Source organism: Cololabis saira, chromosome 10 (genome assembly GCF_033807715.1).
Source record: "Cololabis saira isolate AMF1-May2022 chromosome 10, fColSai1.1, whole genome shotgun sequence".
Taxonomy (NCBI): domain Eukaryota; kingdom Metazoa; phylum Chordata; class Actinopteri; order Beloniformes; family Belonidae; genus Cololabis; species Cololabis saira.
In genome coordinates, this window is record NC_084596.1 from 19,332,821 (window position 1) to 19,360,378 (window position 27,558).

Consider the following 27,558-nt stretch of genomic DNA (forward strand, 5'->3'; position numbering starts at 1 on the left):
TCGTTTTCACGTTATTTCAGCTGTTTGGTCTGGAAATATTTGTACAAAATGTTAGTCAGTTTAACTGTTTACAACAATTTTTCATGTAAAAATCTATTTCCGTCTCATTTGAAGGAAACTGGATTACTTTTAGGGACTGTGGTCCACCTCTCTCCCCGCCATCATCGATCACTATCCACAGAACCTTTGGACTCTCGTTCTGGCTCTGTTTCTTTGTGACGACTGCGTATCACTTTTCGGTACCATGTCACGCACCAACTATGACGTAGCGAGCTCGCGCAACGGCAGTGAACATCGTTGCCAAGACGACTACAAGACTCAGGAAAGGAGTGACTAGTGATGTTGGCAGCATGTTTCAATTTTAGTTTTAGTCTAGTCTTTGGGTCAAGCTATCATTTTAGATTTTATTAGTTTTAGTCACATTCATACTCTTTTTAGTCGTTTCAGTCGACTAAAAGTCTGAGCATTTTAGTCTTATTTTAGTCACAATTGTCCAGGACCATTTTAGTCTAGTTTTAGTCAAAGATTGTATTTAGCCAAACCCATTTTACAATTCAAACAAGGTTATCTTATTATTATATTATTGTTACCTTATAGACTTAAGAATACATTCATTCCAGATACAGAAGACTCTAATTTGAGTTTACAACATATTTATTTTTCCGCATTGTGACGCAGCAGCGACTTAACCAGAGGAAACAACTTAAAAAATGGATATTAAGGATCTTTGTTATCAAAATCAGAATCAGAAAGAGGTTTATTGCCAAGTAGTTTAAAACACAAGGAATTTGTTGTGCTGATTGGTGCGATACAAAAGAACCAATAATATTAAAAGAAAAAATGTACAACATTTTGTTTTTAAAGTGCCGGAGTACTGAGTCTGTACAAACACTTTGTCTCGTCTCGTTTTGTTCAACGAAAATGAAGACACATTTTAGCAGAGTTTTTATTTTGTAATCTACATTTCATTTTTCTTCGTCTACATTATATATTTAATTATGATTATCGTCACAAGACGAGCATTTTCGTTGCCTCTCGTCTCGGTTTCCTCAGGTGATAAAGGTTCGTTGACAACGATATTTAGTCATAATTTTCATTGACAAAAGCAACTTTAGTAGTGACTGAGGAGTTCACAAGAGCCGAGCAGCCGAGCAGCTCGGGGTCTTAAAGGGGACCTATTATGAAAAACATGTTTTCTCTTGCTTTAACATGTATAAAGTGGTCTCCCCTCAGCCTGCCGACTCAGAGAAGGAGGAAAGCAACCAAATTCTGCAGTGTCTGTACAGCAGCCCGGATGAGCCATCCAGTGTCATGTGGCTTCTACAAGATTCTGCTCCCTTTCGTTACGTAATGCAATTTACATCGGTTGGCCTCCGATGCGTGAAACCACGCTCACAACTAACTCCGCCGGCCGGAGCTTCCGCCATTTTTCCGTAGCGGTGTATCGCGTCATTCAGGCAGCCAATCAGCACAGAGCCTCATTATCATAGCCTCCCCGCCCACTCAGAATCCCTCATAGATAATGAGGTTAGAGAATGGGATGCTTTACACATGGCTCAGAGGCTGAATTTCTAATTTATTTAGCAAAAAAGTCAAAAGCTTGTTTTTAAGACATTCAAGGCCTGTTTAAAATAGGTATTAGATGCCATAATAGGTCCCCTTTAAAAACATCCTCATGTCTTTGACTATAGATGCACACTGAGCTGAAAACTGCAAATCTTCTTTTGTACCACTTTAATTAAGCATATTCAATAAAAAGCTCAACTGTAAATAATGTTTAAAACAAAAAAGAAAAAGGTCAACGACCACAGCAGCGGGAGAAGCAGAGGAATCGATTTGTGCCAGACGATCTGGGGGTTAGCTCCACCTCCTCGAACCTAAAAACACCTAAAATCAAGCCAACTTCACACTGAAGACCACCAAAGGAACCGTCTCTAACAGCCGCAGTACATTTGAGTTCGGCAGCACATGAAGACGATGGTGACACATGATCACATGATCATTTACATGATGATAAGAAATCCTTCAAATCCTTCAGTTCAATGACAGCGACTTCTAAGTGGGAGATTATTGTAGAAAGTCGACTCTGACACTGACTGTGAACCGGTCAGGAGGCCGAGGAGCAGAAAGGCCAGGGTTGACTTTGCCAAAGAGCTACGGACAAAAGAGCAGCCATTAAACTACCATTAGCTTGATGGGGGGGGGGGGGGGCATGCCGTCAGCTTAGAGCACTAAAGATCTGAAGTGATTCACGTCATCAGTAGAACACAGAGGCACGGACGACAAGAATATACCGGCTATTCATGTTATTAAAGACATGAAAGAGAACAGAAGCAGTCGGGATCTGAATTGAGTCAGTGGCCAAAAGTTTATGTTCTACACTTTTTCTGCTCTTCTTCCATCAGGGAAACGTTAAATAGACGAATAGTCTTCGCTCCTCAAATGGAAATGACAAAACCTTTGCGTTGGTGACTCACAAAAGATGCAGAAATGAACTATTCATATTCTTGACACATAACATACACAGCATTCATAGAGTCCTGCCCTAATGTACACATGCAGGCGCTGGATTAATTATTCATGCTTTCTTTAAAGGTCAGCTTGCAGTGTGGATGTTGCAGCCTATAATGCTCTGAAAGTTATTGTGCAGATATCATCATTTACTGCTTCATCACCGTGTTGTATAAAAACAAATTATAGAATAAAAAGAGGCATGACATGAACTAACATTTTTTATAAAGTTGGCAAACATCAGAGTTTGAGGAAGTTTGCAGTACCTGCCGAGCTGCTGGGATTCAGTGAGTTTTGATGAGACCGTGAACAGGAATATGTTTTGCATGCAGTCCTGCTCAAACGTCTTATTCTGTAGAGGTGCTGATGGTCACGTAATCAGGTGTGTTTGATTAGCACCTGGATCCACGGACACCCTTATACCTGTGGAAGCATCAAGGATGTGCTTACTGCTATGCTGACACTGTTGAACCAAATCCTTGAATATCCAGATAGTATTTTTCTTTCTTTTTCCTTCCTGCTGACAGCCTGAACAGTCAAAGAATTCTTTCAAGTTTGGATCCAATGCACTTATGGATGTGGTTTCAAATGTGATTCCCATCAGCTGGCAGAGATGCAGCCCCTTCTGCACAGTCCAGGTGCTCTGGATGGATGGATGGATGGATGGATGCTTGGATGGATGGATGGATGGATGGATGGATGGATGGATGGATGGATGGATGGATGGATGGATGGATGGATGGATGGATGCTAGGATGGATGGATGGATGGATGGATGGATGGATGGATGGATGGATGGATGGATGGATGGATGGATGGATGGATGGATGGATGGATGCTAGGATGGATGGATGGATGGATGGATGGATGGATGGATGGGTGGATGGATGGATGGATGGATGGATGGATGGATGCATGGATGGATGGATGGATGGATGGATGGATGGATGGATGGATGGATGCTTGGATGGATGGGTGGATGGATGGATGGATGGATGGATGGATGGATGGATGGATGGATGCTTGGATGGATGGATGGATGGATGGATGGGTGGATGGATGGATGGATGGATGATGGATGGGTGGATGGATGGATGGATGCATGGATGGATGGATGGGTGGATGGATGGATGGATGCATGGATGGATGGATGGATGGATGGGTGGATGGGTGGATGGATGGATGGATGGGTGGATGGATGGATGGGTGGATGGATGGATGGATGCATGGATGGATGGATGGATGGGTGGATGGGTGGATGGATGGATGGATGCATGGATGGATGGATGGATGGATGGGTGGATGGGTGGATGGATGGATGGATGGGTGGATGGATGGATGGATGGATGGATGGATGGATGGATGCATGGATGGATGGATGGATGGATGGATGGGTGGATGGATGGATGGATGGATGGATGGATGGATGGATGCATGGATGGATGGATGGATGGGTGGATGGATGGATGGATGGATGGATGGATGGATGGATGCGTGGATGGATGGATGGATGGGTGGATGGATGGATGGATGGATGGATGGATGGATGGATGCATGGATGGATGGATGGATGGGTGGATGGATGGATGGATGGATGGATGGATGGATGCGTGGATGGATGGATGGATGGGTGGATGGATGGATGGATGGATGGATGGATGCATGGATGGATGGATGGATGGGTGGATGGATGGATGGATGGATGGATGGATGGATGGATGGATGGATGGATGGATGCAGGTAATTTACATGAGTATTCTCAACAGCAAAGCCACTCACTCACCAGCCTCCGGTTGGGTTTGTTTACACTCATTATATTCCATTGCGTTACCACGGCAACCAGGTTCATTGCAAAAACTAATTTCCAAGAACGAATTAACTCCTTGTTTCAAGTAAATTAGAAGACTATTATAGACTACTTTACTTGTTCTGAAGAATTCTGTAAAAAGAACATTTTTCTTCCACTTGCAAAGATATTTTGCTTAATGTAAAATACACTTTTGACCAGATTCATGGAATATCAGACTTATTTCTAGAGGGGCTGTTGTTGCAGCGGGAGGAACGTGAGCAAGGACACACAGATTGGATCTGGTCACTTGCAACATTGCATGTAAATGATCAGTCAGGCAAACCGGACTCTTATCAGATATGAAAACATGAGATGTGAAGTGGCGGTGAGAGCATTGACTCTGTGGTTTTTTTCCTCTACACACTGGCTCCTCATGTCGGCTTAGATTTAGTTTGATAAATACTAACACAGGGTCAAATTTGGTGCTGCTGCTGATCCGATGTTTCATTTATATAATTTTAGACCATAATCATTCAATCTATGTTCTTATAAATGAAACATCAGCTTTGAAGTGGGTTGCATTATTTTTTCATATTACTGTATTATGATTAGAAATTATATTATTGTGTTCAATGTTAAGAAATGTTTAAGGACTGTTGTTGTAATCAGTGAACTATTGAGGCAGTTTTCGTCAAGACTGAAATAATAACAGTCTAGACATAACAAGAGGCTTAGTGTCAAACGCTGGTTTTTAATACCCTTATATCCTTTAGTAAGAAGGGTTGCTACATAAATGTGATTTAATTGTTTCCATATGAAATATAGTCGAGAAGAAATATCAAGTATAAGAAGTGCACAAGTGTTCAAAGCATAAGCGGCATCTGACGGATGTTTCTGCTTGCAGCAGAAGTGAGCAGAGCAGCTCCACAGCAGAGGAAACGTTTCCTGAACTTCTTCTTTTTCATGTCAGTTTTCACTTGCAGCGAGATAAAAAAAAGAGCCCAACAATAATCAGAGCCCATTGTTTATGCAGAAGCTGCATTATTGATCACAGCTTTGATCAACTGTTACCAGACAGGGACCGCGGTTGCAAAGAAAAAATGTTGAGTTAAACGTAGCAAATATGATCAAAAGGCTTTTTGTTCAGTGTGGAGGAATACATCCAGTGATGAGACAGTCTTGAATTATAAACCATATCTGGTGTTAATCATTAAAGAGAGCTTGATTCTCGCTGATTTCTATAAGTTGTACAGAGTCGGCAGGCGCATCGATCCAGTTCTGAGATGAACCACGGTGCACCACGACTCCATCGCTTCAACTCAACTCCACTGTATTGGATGGGTCACATAATTCCAGCTGAAATGGAGCGCCTTGTCCGGCCCATCCAGCCTATTCCTCCGTAATAGCCTCACCGAGCTCCTCGAGGGGGCCAATTTTAGCCGAAAAGTCGCACTTAAATCCTGTACGAGACAGAAGGAGTGGGAATGAGGTCTGCCGAGCCACTTAGAGGCTCCTGGGTAAAAATGGGATTTCTGACCTGCTCCGCTGGTTTCGCAGCGCTGCACCAAGATGGACTGTCAAGGCTGTGGCAGGTGGGAGAGGGAAGGGCGGAGCGAGGGGTGGAGGGGGGGCTGAATGGCTACTGCTGCTGCTGGCGATGATGGGGACCACCAGGAACTCATTAGCCACAGTACGGCACCAGGGCGGCTCTCACTGCCTCCATACATCTCCATCACGCCCTCCTTTCATTGTTTTCATCTCCCTTTTCTGTGGCCTCCCCTGCTTTCTTACACCCTCCTCTCTTCCTCCCTTTTTCTCGAGCACCTTCAGGTCTCATTAACCAGATGAGACTGTACTGCTGCTAATCTGCCACTAAGTCAAAGTCAGGAGATGATAATGATAATGACGCATTTCCTCGGCGCCGCCCCCGCCCCTACATCCATCTACCGCAGCTACAACCATTTGTTTGTGTTAATGCCAAGAAAATGCAAATTTTGTTTTGGCTATAAGGATGTAGATAGCTGCTGCGTTTCTGCTGGGGTTATATTTCAGGGCACGTCGAAGGGGTTCTGCAGCTCCGCTTTGCATGTCATTGTCTTTCAGTGCAGAGGTCTGTACAGAAATCGTGCACAATCATAGAAACAAACGCACAAATGCAGATCACATATGGAGCAGCCTCAAATGTAGAACGGCTCAAAGTGCATTAATAGGTGCCTGATGGTAATTTACGGGCGTGGCGTGGTGGAAAAGAGCCCACACACTGAAAGTAAGATTGCATGCACCAATGAGAGACTGCCAGTCTTCTGAAACCAAGGACGGATATTTTACAACGAAAGGGGATGACAACGTTAAAGAAAAACCAGGGAAATAAAAGGCAGAACAAACAGCAAGTCAGTGTCACTTTAAGTGGAAATTATTTAAAAAAAAAATCTTTCACTCCTGAATAATCAATTTTTTTCTGTACTAATCAAAAATAGAAGAATTTACAAAATCTCATCGAAAAACAGTCCAATTAGAGACTCACTTCAACAGCAGTGTTCCCTGAGACAAAAGTGAGAGCCCTTTGATGTTCAGTTATCGGTTTATCATGGAAGAGGACTGCTTTTCAAACTCACAATAAAAACCCAAATGACTGAAAGCATTGACGAGGATAAAAAAAGATTCATGAATATTAGTGACCAAGTAAAACTCAGCGGAGACGCTGTTGCATCTGTGATCAGGAGGTACAGAAGGAGCCGCAGAGGCACTAATTAGAGCCCTGGTGACTGTCCTCCTGAGATGACGCATCAGCTCGTCAAGCGCGCGCACAATCTCTGACTAACAGCCTGGCAGTCGCTGGAAAGTTTCTTCAGCGGTGTGAAATACCGGATAACACCGGATAACATACCCCTCTGTGAAGTATCCACGAACAAAAGCACACACACGTGTGTATATATATATATATATATATATATATATATATATATATATATATATATATATATATTTAAAATTAATCTAATCAATTAGATGCTTTGTAATAATTAATCGCATATCAATATTTGACACAAGAAGTAACATTTTTCAATTTAAATGGATTTTGATATATGACTGAATCATTGGATTGACACATAAATGAGCTTATACAACAAAATTGTGTTTATTTTGATAACTGAGTGTTACCATAAAGTGCAATATGAATAATAGGAATATGATTGCATTGTCCACAAGGCACAAACTGAAATTCAAATTAGCTATGTTCAAGCTTTTTCAGGACTTTTTGTAAACTCTGCCCACCGAACCCAGCAACGACTTCCCATCGGTTTCGGTATATATATATATATATATATATATATGACGGTGAAGGCCAAGTCTGTGGAGTGGGGGTTTGATGGTTTGAGAGTTAGAAGGCAGCATCTTGGAGGAATATCCCAAAGAATGTTGATAAAACAGGTTTCAAGAGAAGAATCAAGTGAAAACTAAGACTGTTTGACATTTGTTAGCACACTTGAATCCATCTTCGGAGCATATCAAACAGAACCGTGGAGCAAAACAAACTGCACAAGCTCTTCTGAAGTTTTTTTTTTACACAAATAAAGCAGTAAAGGGGCAGCGTTTTATCAGTTCAGGCTGTCAAGCCCCATGAAGACTTTACATTGTTTCATAAAGATAATAGTTGGGGATAAGATTTTAAAAGCAGCAGCAGCAGCCTTTGCAGATGATAAAACATCAGAAGATATGTGAGAGATGAGTCTCTTTTTTTTGTTAAGATTAAAAATCTGCATATTTGTCCTGCATGTAGAAAGGTCTGGCTTCTTCTTTCTGTGTGGATAAATCCCTCAACCATCAGTGTGATGATGGTTGACGTGTTGGTTTTCAATACGTGCTCAACAAACTGTATGTGCTGTATTATTTTATCATGAGGCGTCATGGTTTCGTGTTACTGACTGCACATGTTCACATTTCAATAAACATGTCACGTGATTTTCACATACCAGAAGTAAATATAAATTCCTCGGCTGACTGCGAGTGGGAGGGGAAGATTTAAGGGGGCTCCTTTGTAAGACCCCGGGGCCGATACCCTTGCAAGGAGCCTCTGGGATGTACGCAGGTTTTCATGTCGCTGTCGGTTCCCGTTTGTCAACAAAGCATTTTTCTTCTTCAAACACACAGAGCTTTTTCCAAAGTTCTTCAAAGTGCTCTTTTCTTTCTGCTTTGCATTTCCCTCTTTAAAGGTGGACTAAAGTAAGCAGATGCAAGATGTGCTTTGATGAATATGATGAAAATCCTGCAGCAGAATTCTTGTGCGATTTTACTGCAACAGGGCGAGACGTCTGGTTGAAAAGTCTTTCTGTGTTTATTGTATTGAATTTATTTCGTTTGTCTGTCCTCAGCCTCTCAGGATGCACTGCCGCACCTGCGCCCTGGTGACCAGCTCAGGTCACCTCATCGGAGGCGGCAGGGGCCAAGACATCGACCGCGCCGAGTGCGTCATCCGCATGAACGATGCTCCCGCCGCCAGGGGTTTCGCCCGAGACGTCGGCCGCCGCACCTCCCTGCGCGTCATCGCCCACTCCAGCATGCAGCGCGTCCTGCGCAGCCGCCACGAGCTGCTGAACGCCAGCCAGGACACGGTCTTCATCTTCTGGGGCCCCAGCAACTACATGCGGCGCGATGGGAAGGGCCTGGTGTACAACAACCTGAGGCTGATGAACCAGGTCCTGCCGAAGCTCAAAGTCTACATCATCTCCTGGCAGAAGATGCTGCAGTTCGATGAACTCTTCAAGAAGGAGACTGGCAAGGACCGGTGAGTGTTTCTGGCTTACAATCGCTTCTAGTCAAAGTGTCTTTATTTACATCTCAGAAATACCATCATTGTGATGCAGCGCATCTCCTGCTTAGGTTTGTGCAGGAATGACTTCATAAAGATTGTGCACTTGGTGACAAGTTTTTGATATTTGGCATGGTGTTAGGTATGGACATAAGGTTTTCAACTTCTTTCCATCGGGTCCTGTCGGCCATTGCTGCTCCCAGTTCTTGGAGTGTAAGTCCTGTGCCCCTGGAGATTGTGTCAGGATAAGTATGAGGCCTGGTTCCTCTGGATGATTGGGGGAGCCGCCATAGCAGGATGTCGGAAATGACTTGATCCGTAGCACGGTAGCAATGACCTGCAAAGATTGCTCTACGGCGTGCTACAGTTGTTGTTATTGGTGTTCACCATAGATCTGTTCCTTGGTTGGATGAGTTTTCCAGGAGATGTTTTTGAAGATGGAAAGAAGTGACATCTAGGATCTCGAAGACAGTCAAAGGATGATGATGATGAAGGTTTTCAAAAACCACCGCAAACAAATTGGGATGGCCGCGTTTAGGGGCCGGTTTGCAGAAAAGTGGCTCCCGCCGAAAAGACCAAAGGTCATATCTCAGCTTCTCTTAGTCCTAGATTGTTGTATATTGTCACTTTCTCTACTTTTTTGGTGCTAGGAAATCAATTCTGAGATAAATTTCCTATTTCAAGGTCATGTTGAAGGTCAAATAAAATTTTCAAGGTCATTTTTTGCACAAAAAACTCCATATCTCGAGAATTAAGTCACATAAAAATATTGTATAGAGCTCTAGACCCATATTTTCACCCCCAAGGAATGCAATTTTCTGTTTATTGGACAGGTCACTATCGCTGTAGTATCAATAATCTAATTGGGTGAGCATTATGGCCATCGTTCAGGCTTAAGATGAACTCGACTTCAGAAAGCCACAATGAAAGCATGATCTTTGGTCATGAAGGCAAGAGTTTGTGAATCCTGGCCAGATTCCAGTCATAGTGGTGAATCAAAGATGGTGTGCTTCATGGGCTTCCTTCACATGGAGATGGTATATTCAGGCAGGTCTGCTCATTTAAGGATCAGGAAAACAATTTCCTGTGTTCAAACCTTCAAGTAAACAAATAAATATGGGGTTCTGGCCTGGGATCTACACAGGTGAAACCCTCCCCGCTTCTTTGACCGCCAATGGTCTCAGGGGATTCTTGTATTATTATTTGTGAAGAGCAATGAATGTATCATCAAATTAAAAATAAAAAAAAGAAGCATACAAGATATGAGCGTTATAATAAAAGACAGCACCCTGCAACAGTTAGAAAGAAAGCACAGATTTTAACATTCAGACTGGTCAAGTGATAAAATAGCTTTTCTAGACCTTCAGGGCAAAACAGCGAATACCTGTCAGACTTTTCTGCTGCTCACCGAACAGAAAACAGAACTGACCTAAATCATGTTCATTTACTTTCACTTTCAGCAGGCGTGTGGAGGATTTAGGCTGGTCCAGCTGTGAAGCTGGCTACCGGCACTAACTAACCAGCCACTGCGGCTGCATAAAACACGAGGCCTGCTTTTAAGTCGGCCTTTGGTTTGTCCCTCCTGGTGTCCCGTCCCATGGCAGTGCGTCTCTGCAGAGTGCGGTGTCTTTGGATTTCAAAGACGAAACAGATTTTAAAAAACAACACAGCAAATCCTCTCTCTGACTCTACACGCCTGAAAGCACTATTGGTGACCAGCTAATTATCAGTAATAGCTGTGATCAGGAGGGAGAAAAAGAGCCGGCGAGGCATTAATTAGAGCCATAGTACGAGCCGCTGGAGCACTGTGGCCTTTTAGATCCGAGTTCAAAAAACTTCTTCTACACCAAATATAGACTTATAGGTTTAGAGTATGTACTATGATCCAAATAGTCCTGTAGCCCACCCCATCTTGATTTTAAAGGGCTCCTATTGTGCTCATTTTCAACCACCCCATTTTTATCTCCAGTGCATTTCGAGTTTTGCTCCTAGTATAACTCCAAAAGCCTCTACTTATGTCAGAAACACAAAAGCCAAGAATCACAAAGAGACGTTCTCTCAGCTTCGGCTCAAGTGTTTTGATCAGTAGTTTGAATACCCGGAGGCTTGCTGACGGCCTGAGGTAATGGCTCATGAATGCGTTCAGCTCTTGTCAGACACAGATTTAACATATCAGTATTATTTAATGAACCTCTTTATTTCCAGTGCTCACATACATGCTCAAGCCAAAGTCACATTCAGGTTATGAAAGTGGACGGCACGAAAAACTGTGACTAAGATTACAGCTGGGTGTCTGTTTGATAAATACAATGCTCATTATCTGCTATTTGGTAACATCAGAGATGGTTTTGAGCCTTAAAATATTTCCTCTGTATGTTGATATGCGTAAATGTTTTAAGAGCAGTAAAGGGAACCAGAAGATGTCTTTTGATTACTTTTGATTCCCTCAAGGCTGCCTTGGTGTGATGATTACTTAAATTGATCGTTTTGTTTCTTTTTTTAGTGTGAGATGCAATGAATTGTATTGATTGCTCTTTTTGCCACCCTGAAACAGAGTTTAAACCGATGGGACATTCAGTATAAGGTTGCTGCAGACAGAATACTAGCGCTAAAACAAAACCAGAAAGCTCCGTGGGAAGTACTAGCAGATCCAGCAGAATGGAGAACGTGCTTGATCTTTGCTGTGCAGTTGTAAACATCTGCTTTTAAAGTGAAGCGCTTGGTCTTGTGGATGTGCACTGGCTGGAGAATATGCCCCTACATGGAGATCCTGTCTTCAATGACATCACAAAGAGCTGACGTTTGAAAAAACCTCCAGGGGAAAGCATTTTCAACCCCATGAAAACCAAATGTTTTGCACATTGGATATAAACAACATACTGCATGTTTACCTCTTTGTTGTTTGTTTGTTTTTTAGTATTTAATGATGCCTCTCTCTTTGAAGAGCCATCTTCATCTGGGAGATATTCCCAGAGGTTTTTGTGAAGCCCTTTGTAATGTTGGCATTAAGGTGTTGCATAAATAAACCGTTAATTGCTTTTTTCCTGGGCCCGTTCATTACAGAAGATAGGTCAGAAAACATTCATTTTATGCTTGCAAGAAGCCCTGAAATTAATTATTTAAGAGTCAGCTGTGGAAATACTTCGGCAGTCGTGTTCAGCGTTGTACTCTAAAAGTCATCAATGAATAAACCTCAGTGTTAGTTTCCTGGAACTACTTGTGATGAAAGATGTAGCGGAGTGTGAAAAAATAATAAGTTTCAAAAAGAAATATCTGTATTTTTCCTGAGTGTGATGTCCGCATGGTTCAGTAAACACTTTTCTACATTTCAGCCCTGCAACACTTTGTCTGGGACTGAAAGGCATTAAAATGACTGAGTTTTAATGAGTCCGCGCTGAGTTCTTCACCCGACGGCCATTAATGCTTAATGAAAACCAAACCCTACACACACATACACACGCGCGCACACAGTATTTGCATCTTGCTCTCTCCATCTCAGCTTTGTGTCTTGGCTGTCAGTGAATCTGACTTGAGCTTAAGACAGATGCCAGGGGAAGAAATGCCAAGCAGAGGATTCAGTGAATGGCTCCAACATCCATCCTTCAGAATCTGCTCAAACAATTATAGAAAAGGGGTTTCAGTGAGCAGGCGGCTTCTGTTGCCGTCACGGATGTCGTTTATCCGCTGTGTTATTAGGCATTTACATCTGGGAGACTTATTTGAGGTCAAACCTATGCTGTTGGGTGTTCAACAAGAAATGAATCCTTATCGTGCTGTATTTGATTTTGTCTTTTGAGTCATGGATGTTTATGGGGTCTGTTTGCAGGAGAGGGGGATGTACTTTTATGATTAAAAAAAGGTGCATCTAATTTACAAAATACCTAATTTTCTTTGTGAAAGCAGCTCTAATAGTGGAGTTTATGGATAATCAACTGTGTGACTGGCAACCCTGAAAGCTTGCAGTTGTAATTATGGGCAATTAAAGCTAAAGGTAATTAGGTGGGGTGGGATGATGCTACGTTCAACCATTTTAGTAATGCCGTCGCGGCAGCGCTGGAAAACAGGTGTCCCTCTTCTCCCTTTGTTTTAAATTGCCGAGTCAGAATGAGCCTCAACTGGGGATTCGATGCAAATTAGCTTTTGATTATTTTTTTTCCCCCCTCATTCCAAGCTGGTACTTTGTGTTCCCATGATGCATTATTGTGATCGCTAACAGTTCCCGTGTGGTTTCTTTTGGGCCCATCCTGGATGAGTTGTGATGCAGTTAGGAGGAGAAAAAAAGAAAACGAGCAGTGCAGCAGAGCTTTTGCTGGACTAAAAAGCTCCACTGGGGCACAAGCGCCCTGTAACTCAAATAGCATCTTTTCACTGTTATCAAGGCCTCCGCTTGTATGAATGTGCAGCACAACATGCCGCATGAGCTTCCACGCCAGCCCGCAATCCCTCCTCACGCTGGAACAGCGGGCAGAAACCAAGACTGGTGACGTTACGTGTGATGAAGCTACCAAATTAAAGTACAAGACAGGGCTACAGTTCCCTGAGCTGCACTTTTCGTGAAAAAGAAAAAGTACGACACGTTTCAATTCCAGGATTTCAGGAAAAATAAAAATCATACCTCATTCCTTAAAAGGCCCTAAAGTTAGGATGAGAATCAGGTGGTAGTCATTCGTTATTTAAGTTATTTACGGTTATCTTGACCTGAAATGAACAGTACGCATATGCTTCACTGGATCATTACTTGAAAAATTAAAAAACAACTTAATTTCAGCCAAAATGCAGTGTGTGAAAAACTAAGCACACGCGATGATTGAGTAGATATGTAGATTCGTTTTCAGCAGCAATAAATTCAAGAAAATCTTTTTTTTTACACTGCATTAAATACAAGTATTTGTTCTCACAGCTCTCAAGGTCCCGACGCAGCCTTATAATCAGGCCGAGGTGCCTTTGAAGTCAAGTATAGATGGGGGTGAAAAAAAGAGAAAGGATGGAGCTCAAACAAGTAATCAGCACTGAACCGTCAGTAATCATCGCAATTAAACTGCAGTGATTATGGACTCTGGCTGAAGTCACCTGCTGTAAACCTTCACACCGTATGTGCATGCTTGCAAAAGGAAGAAAGAAAAAACACACACACACACACACACACACACACACACACACACACACATTCACGGGCAGTGTGTCAGGTACGTCCTCAAAAAATAATTATGAGCAACAGGTTTTTTAAGCCCACACTAATACCACCTAATCACGCCTTTATGCTCACGTCCCAGCAGCTACATCACCTTCATAATGAGCAAAATGGGAAACTACTTTCTAATTTGGGAAAAAAAGAAAAAAAGCATTAACAAAATGAATATCATATTTCTCTGTTAATTAAAAAAAAAAAAGGAATCAGTCCTTTCATCTGAAGTGATTTTAAAACAAGAACGATGTTAAAGTCCGGGCCGTTAAGAGACACCCATCTTCTCATTAAATTGATACTTTCACATTTACAACACCAAACTGTGTTAACTTTGAAGAGCGGCAGCGCTTTCCTTCACGGGGAGAAATGTGACATCCAAGTCACTGCTGGCCTCCGGTCCTTTCCAAAGCTGAGAGCTTGACATTTCACACCACATTATTCATCAGCGTGTTCGTAAACACGGAAATGAGGAAGACTTCTTAAGTAAGATTAGGCAAATGCCTCCCGACTAAGACCTACATGTAGCCACCACAAATTGCTTGATGGCAAAATGTCATGCTTTGAAGTTTTCTAATTTGCAAAAGGACAGCGCTTGTGTGCGTGTGTGAGTGTGTGCGTTAGTGTGTGTTTGTTTCCAGGGGGTGCACTGTTGTTACGTTAACGCCCAGAAGCAGTGTTTACATATCACAACAAATCAACAAGTTCCAGACAACCTTGGTCCTGTCTTAATTAAATGAAAATGAGAAGTCTGTGCTCCGGCAGCGATAGCATCACTTTGAGCCGGCGCTGTTGTGTGCTGCCTGGACGGAGACTAATAAAGATGAAAGCAGGATAGGAGCACATAGTCACTATTCATCACACTGTCACTTAGCCAGTGTGGGCTGGTTGATCCAGCAGGTTGGGATTGACCCCCCCACCCCCCCACAGTTAAATGGTGAAGCAAACAGGAACTGACCATTTGTTTGCACAAACAAACACAATCTGGAATGAACAGGTTGGATTGGGGAGGAAGGAAGCAAGTGGTGGGAAATATTTCCAAAACATTTCTCTCTTCTTGAAATTGCTTTAGGAAAGGTTTTCCTAACGCTGGTGCTTTGTGTTCCCATGATGCACCATCTTTACCAGCAGCTGAAAGGGTTTTCTCCATCAGTGGCCTCCATGTTCTACACCTGCTTCATTCTGTTCAGCATCACACGAAGGCCAGAGCCCATTCAGCTGCGGCTCCGGCAGGTCGGCAGGTCGGCATCCAGTTCTATGACAAATCCCCCCCCCCATTAGGTGACCCAGTATAAGATTAGACAGGTATCATGGATGCTTGGATGGATGGATGGATGGATGGATGGATGGATGGATGGATGGATGGATGGATGGATGGATGGATGGATGGATGGATGGATGGATGGATGGATGGATGGATGGATGGACGTGCATGTTGTTGTTCTCTGGCCAGCTGTTCCTCTCTCTGCCTCCGCATCCTCCATTCAGTGAGTTCTTCAGCCGTATACTCTGGCTCAAAACGGTAAGGACGTCCATCATATTCAAAGTCGTCGTCCACAACCTCAGAATTTGACAAATATTCAGACATGTTTCAAATAACTAACAGTAAACTAACAGTAAACTAACAGTAGCAAACTCCAGCTGTACACAGAGCTGTGTCTGGGATGCGCGCACAGAGATGACGTCATGCAGGTCAGAGGTCTTGTTTACAAACTGATTTCCTTGTTACACACACAGCCCCGGATGTAGACAACAGGTCCTGGAAGATGCCCAGAAGCAGATCTAGTGATTCATAAAAGAAATGAACGAGTTTCGCGGCAATAATGTGTTATTTAGACGCTGCATCGTCTGTGTCCCGCTGTGCCCCCATTCGCTACCATTATATGGATAAGCGGCTCGCACAAAACTCCTAATATCTTCCGAAGGACTCCAAATGACACCAAACTTTTCTGGGTGAGTATACGACCATAAAAAATGCCAGAAATAAGGTCCAGGTTGTAAAAAACGAAACTTTCCCTTTAAGACCAGAGGGGGAGGGAGGGGGGCGCAGGCCAGCACGCAGCTCCTGAAGCTCCAGCCTGCAAACATGCACAAAAGAGAAAAAAGGGGGGCCAGCACAAGAAACTACAGGAACGATGGACAAAAATGATGGCTATAAAATACTTATTATAAATAAAAATGGAAAAGGAGAAGAGAAGAAGGGAAGAGGAGAAGAGAGGAGAAGAGAAGAAGGGTGAGAGGCACTGCCCAGTGGATCATGTCGGTGCCCCCCTGCAGCACAGGCCTATAGCAGCATATCTACCACGAAGCTATGTTTGAGACTAACTATTATAGTCTTGTTCTATAGCTGCAGCTATGACTACTGACTCTAACACACTAGAGTGGATGTAGGGATGGATGGATGGATGGATGGATGGATGGATGGATGGATGGATGGATGGATGGATGGATGGATGGATGGATGGATGGATGGATGGATGGATGGATGGATGGATGGATGGAGGCATGCATGGATGGACGGATGGATGGACGGACGGATGGACGGACGGACGGACGGACACCTCACCGGGCCACAGAGGCAAGAGGCCAGTAAGAGGCACGGAACTGCGGTTTCGTTTCAGACAGTTGAAGGAAACCAAACCTCCTGCTCTGAGGTCACAGCTCCAAGAACCACAACATCAAAATGCCCTAAAAACATAAATCACTCCAATCTAAACCTTTTTCTTTGCAATAGTGGATTAGATTGTGTTTCGGACAAAAGTCCTCATTACACCATCGTTAACATTTCCGTCAGGAAATGTTCCTCACTGCCTCAAAAGCTTCCCAGGAGGCTTCCCTCCAAAAACAGGAGGTATGTTGGGAGTGAAAGATCTAAACAGCCTTTTATTTCAGGGTTTCTCCCTGACGTGCGTCTGCCTGCACTGATCTGAGACGGCGCCTGAACGCCTCTTCAAACAGATAAACCTTCCATTCTTAAAGTGTCACCCTCGTCAGCAGCAGGCGGCCGGCGTGGAGATGCCTGCTTGGTTGCTCTCGTCGAGTCTGTTCTTATCAGGGCTCGGGCTTTGTTTCTCCGTCGGTCCTCCTGCGTTTAAGCCTCGGCTCCTGCGGAGGCTGCCGTTTTGGGGAATAACAAGCTTGGAGAAGCAGCAGGCTGAGGAGACGAGGCTGCCAGATAAACACATCTTGTCAGATTGCTTTTAAGAAAAAGAGTTTACACCTCTGCCTTGTGCGTCTTCTTTTTCTCCTTCTTCTTTTTTTTTTTAAATACAAACATTTGTCCTTGAAAAAAGTATAACCAATTATGCATAAGAAATGACATTTGGAACCGTACCCAGAGGATGAAAATCTACAAGACTAAGTGGCTTTAGATTTATTCTTCCCACAGGATTTGTCCCAATTACGCTGATGATCCTCTGGCTTATATTCCAGCTCCAGTATGAGGTTGACATTTGGAATATTGAGTGAAAGGTCTTTTGGGAAGTTTGGGAAGACCACAGTCCAGCATGGTGGGACGAGTCAGCTGTGGCTGAACTCTGGAGTAGATCATGAACAACCGACTCCTGGTCCCAGACCTGTACGAGCCCCCACCCCCCAACTCCACCCCTCCCACAGTGGAGCCACACACCCACTCTGACATAAAATCGATCCCAAACCATACAGAGCTGTCATTCGCCGTTGATTTGTGTCCCTTTCCTTCGCATTTGTCCCAGTGTTCTGTATGTTGCAGCCGTTTGCATCATTTCACGTCGCTGCACTGAACTTCTTCTGGCTGTTTGGGCCTTTTCTTTTTTCCATTTTAAACAGATTTCCTTCTTTTCATTTTGCATCTACTTATGGCCTCTGTTGTTTGTGTTCCATTTTTATAATCTTTTCTTTTTTGATGTTGTTTAACATCGGGGGCATGTTTGCTTCTTTGAGGTCCTTTAGCGTCTCGGTGCAGATGCTTCGCTCATCTTTGTAGTGGTGTTTTCTTCCTCGTTGTCCTTTCACAGCTCTTGTTGGTTAATTTCTCATCTTATGTTTGTTCTTTGAGGCAGTTAGGTGTTTGTATCCTGGTTGTTTTCATTCCCTGTGAATATATTGTATTCCGCTTTTTGGATACTCATGTGCCACTTTGAATTGTAGTAGCCATTTTTTATTTTAAATCAAATTTTGCAGTCATTTTAAACCTCTTCCCCGATGATACGGCTGTTTTCATTCTCGTGTTTGTGAAGTCTTGCTTCATTTTTCTTATGTCTGGATTTGTATGTTTTTTGCATCTCATTTTGAGGGCTATAGGGGATTATTGGCTCATGAATATTCCTAAAAGTTTAATAGCAATCATCAGTTTGGTGACACGTTCATTAAGATTCATGTGGTAATTATCTGGGGGAAAAAAAGCTTTATTTGCCATTTTTTCTTCTAGCCAGTCTTTGTATTTACTGCATTGTGTAAATAAAATTAAATCGAAGAAGACTACAGACGTTACTGAAGGATCAATTCAATTTCTTCAAGTTAAAGAGGAATATTTTTAACTTCATAAATCCTGACATGTGTTGAGCAGCTTGATGTTAGCATAACAAGACAAAATAATGATTCAGAGTGAGTAAAAAATGTCAGAGCTGCGGTTTATTCATGCAAAAAATATTTTATACATTTAAAAAAAGGGGACATCTAGAATAAGATGAGATACTACTGCTTAACCTCATGTCTCATCATCACCTGCTACAGCTGCGTGCAGCAGCTGGGAATCATGACTGTGTTACGTCAGCTCCTCTTATTCACGCCGTGAACGTAGACATGACAACAGGTGGGAAGATTTTCGTTTTTTTTTTTTACATCCCCTCTCTTCACTAAAAATGTAATAAATCGGCTTCAATGAATTCCTGAGAAGTGTTTTGGACTACAGCAAAAACTGCATCGCATAAAAGCTTCATGTTGGGTCGGCTCGACGTTTGCAGCTGTTGTGATAACGGTGACTAGACGTGATGCAGTCAGTCCAACTTTACTGCTACTTCTGACCAGTGTTGTGCAAGTTCATACTTCTCATGAACTAGTTCAAAGTTCAGTTCACATAGTTTAAAAATGAACAGTTCACATTCATAGTTCACCGTTTTCATTTTGAACTAGTTCAAATTCAGTTCATTTCAATATTTTTAGGTGAGAAGTACAAATGAAACGCCACCCTATCCTAAAACTGTTCTCTGTACTGTAGCAGTGGTGTTCAACCCTGGTCCTCAGGACTCCCTGTTCTGCATGTTATAGATGTTTCTTTGCTCCAGCACCCTGATAAAAATGACTGTCATTAACAGACTGGTGCAGACCTGGATGACAAGCTGATGACGACCATTAATTAGAATCAGGTGTGATGATGCAGGGAAACATCTAAAACATGCTGGACAGCTGCTGTATACAATCATGTATTGTCCTAGTGGCTTTTCAACTTTACTCAGAGGCTGTAAATCTCCAACAATGTAGTCCACTATCAGTTGGTCTACCTGTTGCTGGGAAATCAAACCCCTGAAGGCTGCAGGTGTGACTGGGGTGGTTTGGGGCTGTTGAGGGTCTTCTTGGTCTTTCCTGATGACTTTTTTTGATTGCCAAGGACTTGCAGATATTTTCTCACACTGGACGGATGCTTTAACTCCACATGACGTTTCAGATGTGAAGTTGACGAGGCAGATGCTCGGACTAATTTTCTCAGCGCAGGTGGACATAATTTGCACAGAAAGGTTAGATTTTTACCTTTGGACTCTTTGGGAGACAATGTGTAAAATTCCCGCAGATAATGATAAGCGGAGGCATCATCTGACTCCAGTCTCTTCACTGGTCATCGTAAAGACTGCACCGGGCTCGGGCCACCGTTGCCATGGAGCTGGTGCCCGTTGTTATGCTGGTGTGTGCACTGCATTGTGGGTAATGTAGTGTGAAGTCGTCGTCTCGTCCAGTATTTTAAATGTGCACGCTGCCCGCTGGTGAAATGAGAAGGATTATTCTGTAATAATTCAACCTAAACAGTGAAGCTGAAACTCACATAATCTGAAAAGTTCAAATTCCAGTTCGTGATCTGCAGAATGAACAAGTTCACGTTCAAGTTCTTTATTTGCAAATGTGTTGCGTTCAGTTCAACGTCCTCACAGAAATGAACGCGTTCCATGAACGCGTTCATGCACAACACTGCTTCTGACTTGTGAACAAAGACCTAAGGGAGTCTTTTACATTTTGGGGTTTTGTTGTTGATGTTGTTTTAAAGATAACATGACTTGTTTTGCTGCTAATTGTAATAAACAGACCATTGCAAACAGCTGTGGAAAGGTCAAGCCAGGAGTTGGTAGCTCATCAGCTGTTTATGTTAATGAGCCAGGTAGCTTCAGCTGAGCTGCAGCAGTCATGTGTTCAGGTGTTGCCTTGGTAGCGCCATCTGAAGGATGGACGGTATTGACCAGAGATCTGAGAAATGGGCTTCAGGACTATAAACCTGTGTGTGACATCAGAGAGGGTTTATTTCCAACATGAAAGCAGTATAAAAACATGGGAGCAGTATAAACACACATGCTTTTACAAGGAATGCAAGATACATTTTTTTTTTTATTATTTTGGTAGCAGCAGCAGTCTTGACATGTTCAAAAAAGAAAAGGAAGAAGTAAAAACAATTATTGCCCCTTGAACTCAGTACTATTCTTTCAGATGGTGTCTCGTTATTAGATATCCAAAAATCGTTACGTACTTAGAAGCTACAAAAATGAATAGTAAGTAGTAGTAAATTAGCGGATACCTGAGTGATTATTACCATGTGCAGTTACATACCACTGTATACAAACACTATTTAAACGGAGTGCCTGTATTCATCTGTACATGAAAGCATACATTAGTTACGATGTGAATTTAGTGACACCCTTGTACAGTATTATTCATAGATATTTCTGTACGCATTAAAGTATACACATATACTTGTTACTGTCCATATATGTATAGAAACACGCATTTCCACGCACATATACACCGATATATACCCACAACCATGCAAGTCCACAATTCTCAACTCTCCACTAAAAAAGGGAAACAACATACTCAGAATTCCGTTTGGCAGTCCAAGAAATAACCAATTTTTAAATGAAAGACGAGCGAGTCCACACATCTTTGGAGCTTCAGTCAATATTTAACTGCGAAGACAAGACTCCAGCCGTTCGTGAGTAACTTCAATATGGAAAGCACGGAATGAAAATACCCAAAAGTGTTGCAAAAATGCTTTTATGTTTGGAAGAAATGCAGGAGTTGGTGCAGAGTAGTGATAAAAGTTAAAGTAATAAAGTAAATGCATTAAAACTTTCCCAGAAATCGTAGGACCTCTGAACGCACACAAGACTGATACCAGCGTCTGAGTCGCCCATCGCTTATCTTAATGAACCCATTCGTCTTCCACAATCCCAAAACAGAAAGTTGTTTTTTTTATTTCACTTTGCAGGTTTTCTGAAAACTTGAATGAAAACTATTAAAAAGTGATCTATACTGACGCTGGCTTGTTAATGCAGCTCTGCACCCAGAGAAACACTGACACGTCCACTGACTCGTCCCGCAGGTGATATTTTTGTATACTGTAATGCTTCTCAATTTAAATTAATGGATTATATTTTTATCTGTTTTTATTTTAATGTTGAAACTAATTAGGAGTAGCAAAAGGGAAACTTCAAATCAGAAAAAGCTGGAACTATTTGGGGGAAAAATGCAAATACACAGCGCCGCTGTCAGATTTGTTTTGACTTATTTCATTGCAGAGAATATGAATCCCAGATATTTGACGTTTTGTCGAGTCAGCTTCACTTTATTTGCTAATATGGGGAATTGTGTGCAGTGGAGGACGACTCAAAAGCATGTAGAATAAAAGGACTTTTAATAAGTAAAAGCAAAGTCAAGGCCCGGCTGCAGACCCATGAGCTGAGGCAGAAAATAGATTTGCTCAACATACAAACTCAAACTAGGACTCGGCAGTGGACGAATCAAACGGGAGAATTCACTCTGACAACATAACGAACGGTGTGGAGTAAATAGCAAGTAAAACCCGGTGTGAGTCAGGAATGAGAAGCAAAGCTCAAAGAAAGAAGGAACCTTTTCAAAAATAAATTAGAGAGAAACACTAAATCAGAAAAAATGGGAATTCAAGGTCAAACTAAAAATCATTTTGTCCTGTTTTTCCTGAAGTCGTGAAACAGGATAAGGTTCGGTCACGTCTATTGTTTCAAAGTTCTCTCCTATTGCTGTTGGAGGCGGGCCAGGACTGCAGGCAGGTCGGTCCACTTCCTGCACAGCTTCCCGTGCCTTCGTGATGTGTGCAAAATGTGGTTAAGCATCATTTTATTAGAAATATACGTGGACATCCTTCCAAAAAGTGGCCTTGAGGGCAGCAGTTGTTGCTCTGCAGTCTTTACTTTCCTGCATCACAAAAGTGTAAATTACCGTCACCAAGGACAACGGCACAAGCCGGACCACCACAGAGCCCGTCTGTTCTAGCGAGCAGTGCCAGCTGAAGAGTTCAGACCTCAGATCTCCAGCGAAGGCCTGAACCCTTTCTAGTGACTAAAATAGTGACTGACTTTAAACTGCAAAAATATAAGTTTACCTTCTGCTGTTAATAAAATGTTATTGGATTGAATTAAAATGTGCACGGACTGAATCTTCCTTGAATTGGTTATTAATATTATGGGCTGGTGTATACTCAGGTCATGTTTGATCTTTGTTGTTTGCTGTCGACGTCTTTTGTCTACTGTTGTTTATCTGGTTTAGATCACATTAATAATGTCATCAAGTCTTCTGTTCAATGTTGGTTTTTCACCCTTGGCACAAATGGCTTCTTTTACTCCTCTTTCAAACTACCTGTGCTCTCTCCAAAATGTCTTGTCCTCAAAATAGTGTATAGTCTTATACAAGATGACAAAGTGGACATCATCTGTCCATCTTTGCTTGTTAGTGACTCCATCTGTCATGGATACTGATGTGTAATAACATGATGATGAATAACAACCTATTCTCAAACCTTCAACAACCCGACCCAACATGGTCCGCTTTAACTTTCGGGTCCTCGGGTTCGGATGCTTCCTGGCTCAAATGAATGGATCGTTGACAGATTTGTGTAGACCTGGGTGACAGGCAGACATGGTGATCCATTCCTCTCAGTCAGGTCTAGTACAGCAGAGAAACATCTAAAACATGCAGGGTAGTGGATTCTGACGACCAGCATTAGGAAACACTGCTGGAGCCCACTTCATTTATCCAATTATAACCCGAATTTCTGTAAGAATACACTGAGGTTGAGCTGGGAGATGTTCTGATCTCACAGGAATTACGGCTTGCTTACGGCCCGTCTCAGAGAAGCATGAGCTGATTTCTCTGCAGTCCAGCAGCAGCCAGACCATCCTGCACCGTCATCGCACCGACCCCAGCTACTTCCGGATTAAGACTTTGATTATTTCACAGGGTTCATGTTTTTCAATCAATTTGCAGGATGAATCTGTATTTTAATGACGCTGTGAGGCACCCGAGCGGTTTTGAAGTCAGGAAAAATCGACCTGTGGATTAAGATAAATCTTTATTCTTTCATAATCCATTCGAGGGAGAGTTTCTGAGTATCTATTTCCATTAATCACGTTAACAATACTTTAGAAAAAAGCAAATAAAGTGCAGTTCTGAGGCTTGTGGTCTCCCATGCATGAAACCCATTTAATTCCTGTCTTTGTCCTTCTTGAACCCGCTGCTCTCCTCTGCAGGAGGATATCAAACTCCTGGCTGAGCACCGGCTGGTTCACGATGACCATCGCCCTGGAGCTCTGCGACAGGATCAATGTGTTCGGCATGGTGGCCCCGGACTTCTGCAGGTGAGCCGCCGAGCTGAATTAAACCAACGACCCTCAGTCGAACCCACGAGCCACGACTCCAGGAGCTTTTGTTTAGTCACATCAACATTCAGAGCCGCACAGCCGCCTGATAAGAGAGATTTAAACTGTAAATATATTCAGGCGGCCGATAATGAAATTTCCGTTTGGCAGGAGATGTTTGTGGAATATTTAGATTGTGTGTGTTAGTAAAGATAATTCAGTAAAACTACTTAAGATGTTGAAAGGAAAGGTCTACTTGTGTTTTAGCCTCCACAAAATAACCACCGTCTGAGTCAGCCGGTTGAAAAACAACTTATATACCCACCCCCCTCCAAATGCAGTTTGTGAAGATCCAATCTAGTATAAGGGTTATTCCATATCCTGTTCTTTCAAGTGTTGAAAGGGTTGAGTCGCATCATTAGAGAAATTGTGCTCACCTCCTTCCCCCGCCGGGTTTGTCCAACCCTCAATGCCTTTACATTTCATTTCCTTACCATTCACAATCCCCACAACAAGCTTTTACTTTTTTCTCATTCACTGCAGCGTGACGTCAATAAAGCTAGAAATTGATCGGCGCGCCGTGAGTTTGCAGCTCCTGGGGGGAGGTTGTATGGCACCGGTGGCACGCTGCACATTAAAGCAGGAGAAAAATCTTTTCTGAGCCGCGTTTTAAGAACATCTCTTTTCACGTCCTGTTTATATTCCTGATTATTCAGTACGGAAATGCAGATTTGTGTGCATCCGCCCCTGAAGTGGAACACGCTTACATAAAGGATGATGTCACGTGCGCTGCCCTGGGCCAGGCCACTTTTTTTTTTTTTTTTTTACTTGAGCAATTTCTCCTTCAAAAGAGTTTTTGAAGATAGATGTAAGAAAGAGATGGCAAAGAGGCAAACCTTATCTCATTCCCAACTGTGCCAGCGTGTCGAGTTGGGGCGGCGCGCTCTAATACAAATCTTTCTGCCACTCTGGTCGGATGGTGACATTGTGGACTTCAAAGCTACAGCAAAGAAAGTAAAGTCCCGTTTAGAGCGAGTGGCAGGCCAGAATCATTTATAATATCTTCACAATCAAATGCAGGTGTATCATTTTCAACATTATGAATAGATTATCTAGTTACTGAAGAAACACAACAAAGGGGTCTAATGAAGTCGCCATGTGAAATATAACCCAAACACAAAAGTAATATAAGAATAAAAACAACAAACGCACCCAAATCAATGGGGCTTTTGATGGATTAAACTGTGCTGATTTGGGTTTCTTTCTTGTTTCTATTCAAATAGGGACAAAAGAGCCATCTGTGAGCATCAGAAATAACTCCAGATAACAGACAAAGATCTGGAAATCTCTGTTTCAACAGTTTCACTGAGAGATGTCGATGATAAAGGTGCTCAGACACCTCCAGGAAATGACACAACCATGAATCACAATAATAGAAGTCGCTGACAGCCAGAGTGAATTGTGGGAAGGGGGCGTGGCTTTGCATATCTGCATCCTACTTAATACTACAATTTCCCAGCATGGGATAAATAAAGTATATCTATCTAAAGTATATATATCTATACTATATATTAAGTATAGTCAAAGTGTATAGTTACATGACCAGTGCTTCATTTGTAAATCATAAGCTGCCGGAACGCAAAGTAAATATGACAGCTCAGGGATGACGAAACAACATGCAAATATTACAAGCCTCAATTTCAAATTATATCCATGGTATAAATGTTATAACAATAATTTACAATTATTTTAGGCTATAGCACAGGCAAATGCCCACATCACCACAAGTGGGACTTAAACTATACAATCAGCAATTAAGTTTCAACAGGTCTAACATGTTGTAAAATAAATAAATCAATGAAAATTAAAGAAAAAGAGCTTTTAATAAATCACACAAATCCTCCATGATTATTATTCAATAATAACCATATTTAGTTGTCCAAAACAGCCCACATCACATCATCTCCTTGTCATTTTTTCCAGTATGACTGCGTGTCTGACGCAGGTCTGTGTCCTTTGGCCACTCACAACCTCATGTACGGAAATCCAACAAGATTTAGGAACAGTAAAGATGTGAGCAAAGAGGCACAGTTGGGAGTGCAAATTAAGTTAATTTGAGAAAATCTGCACTCACCTTCAACGTCCCGTTTTTGAAGCTCGACTGAGAGCTCGGATAATTCTTGCAATGCATTGCAGATTGTTCCACGTTGCCAGCCTCCCGCCCGGGCTGGCTATATCTGGCTCCCTCATCGCCGGCTGTGGAGGCCTTTCTGACATTTTTTGGAGTGTCATGCAACTCCTTCTTTTGGAAAAAAGATTGTTTGTCCTCTCTGGTTGCTCCTCGACGAATTATAAAAGTTTTTTTTTTTCTGTCAGGGCGTGGTTTGTTGGCCCCGCTTTGCAGATCTCCGATTCTTTTAAATGACGATAAATCTTAATCAACAACATTCATTTCCTGGGATTTGTTCGTTCAATTAATATATGCATAAAACTATTTTATTTGAAACATTTTTAAAATGTTTTTATTTTATTTATTTTTTAGTGAGAGGTACCAGATATGCCCAAATAAGTACCGGAACACAAGGAGGCCAAAAATGTGGAGGTGCCGGATCTTGTTCCGGCAGGATCCAGCTCAAATCAACCCCTGTACTGTACATGACTATACACTATTTATTACTACAAGTAATTTTAGGATATTAAGAATATATTTTCAAATATACACATTATAAATGTCCTAAACGGTGGCACAATGTTGTAAAGCATTAATTAAATATTTGTGACAGCTGAGCAGCTGGTTTTAGGGGGCGGAGTTAGCCAGTCTCTCCACCCCCAGCCACGCCCCTCTTCTGCACAGAGTGCTTCTTTATTTAACATTACAACCTATTTCCGAAGTACAGCAAAGTCATCATGGTGTGAATTTAAGTGCCTGGTGATGGAAGAGCTGGATGATTCTACTCTGATCTGCTCAGGATGTCCTGCGAGTCTGAACGCCCTCTGACAGACTTACGTTTCCCCAAACACAGCAACAGGATTATCTTATGTCAGAGTTTTTGATTTACCAGAGACAAGTAGAGGTAATATATAGAGGATATATTCCTCAAAGGAAACATTTTCTTTTTTATCATCTGTCCCTTAGAGACTTGATAAATGATTAATTGTGTAAAACGCCATTGTGTACTAAGAATCACATCACAGTGATTAGGAATACCTCTACATTGGTGCTGAGTGATGAAACAATCCGTTTTTATTTTGTGTCCTGGACTAATTCAGCCTTGACAGGGATGAAGCAACAATTCTGCTTTATTATTTTTGAGCAAACATTGGACTATAATTTAAAATCCATTTGTTCTCATGACAACTGAAGTCTGCAGTTCTTTGCTAAAAGTGATTCATTTCCAGATTTGAGGATACTTTT

The 27,558-nt window shown here is 42.2% G+C and overlaps 1 protein-coding gene across 1 annotated transcript in view; it reads left to right on the plus strand.

The window, feature by feature from the left end:
* Window positions 1-27,558, plus strand: part of st6galnac5a (ST6 (alpha-N-acetyl-neuraminyl-2,3-beta-galactosyl-1,3)-N-acetylgalactosaminide alpha-2,6-sialyltransferase 5a) — a 76,695-nt gene that overhangs the window by 40,456 nt on the left and 8,681 nt on the right. Inside the window, exons 3-4 of the mRNA XM_061731942.1 lie at window positions 8,674-9,086; window positions 24,036-24,143. Coding sequence (XP_061587926.1) covers window positions 8,674-9,086; window positions 24,036-24,143 — 521 coding nt within the window. The remainder of the gene's footprint in view (window positions 1-8,673; window positions 9,087-24,035; window positions 24,144-27,558) is intronic.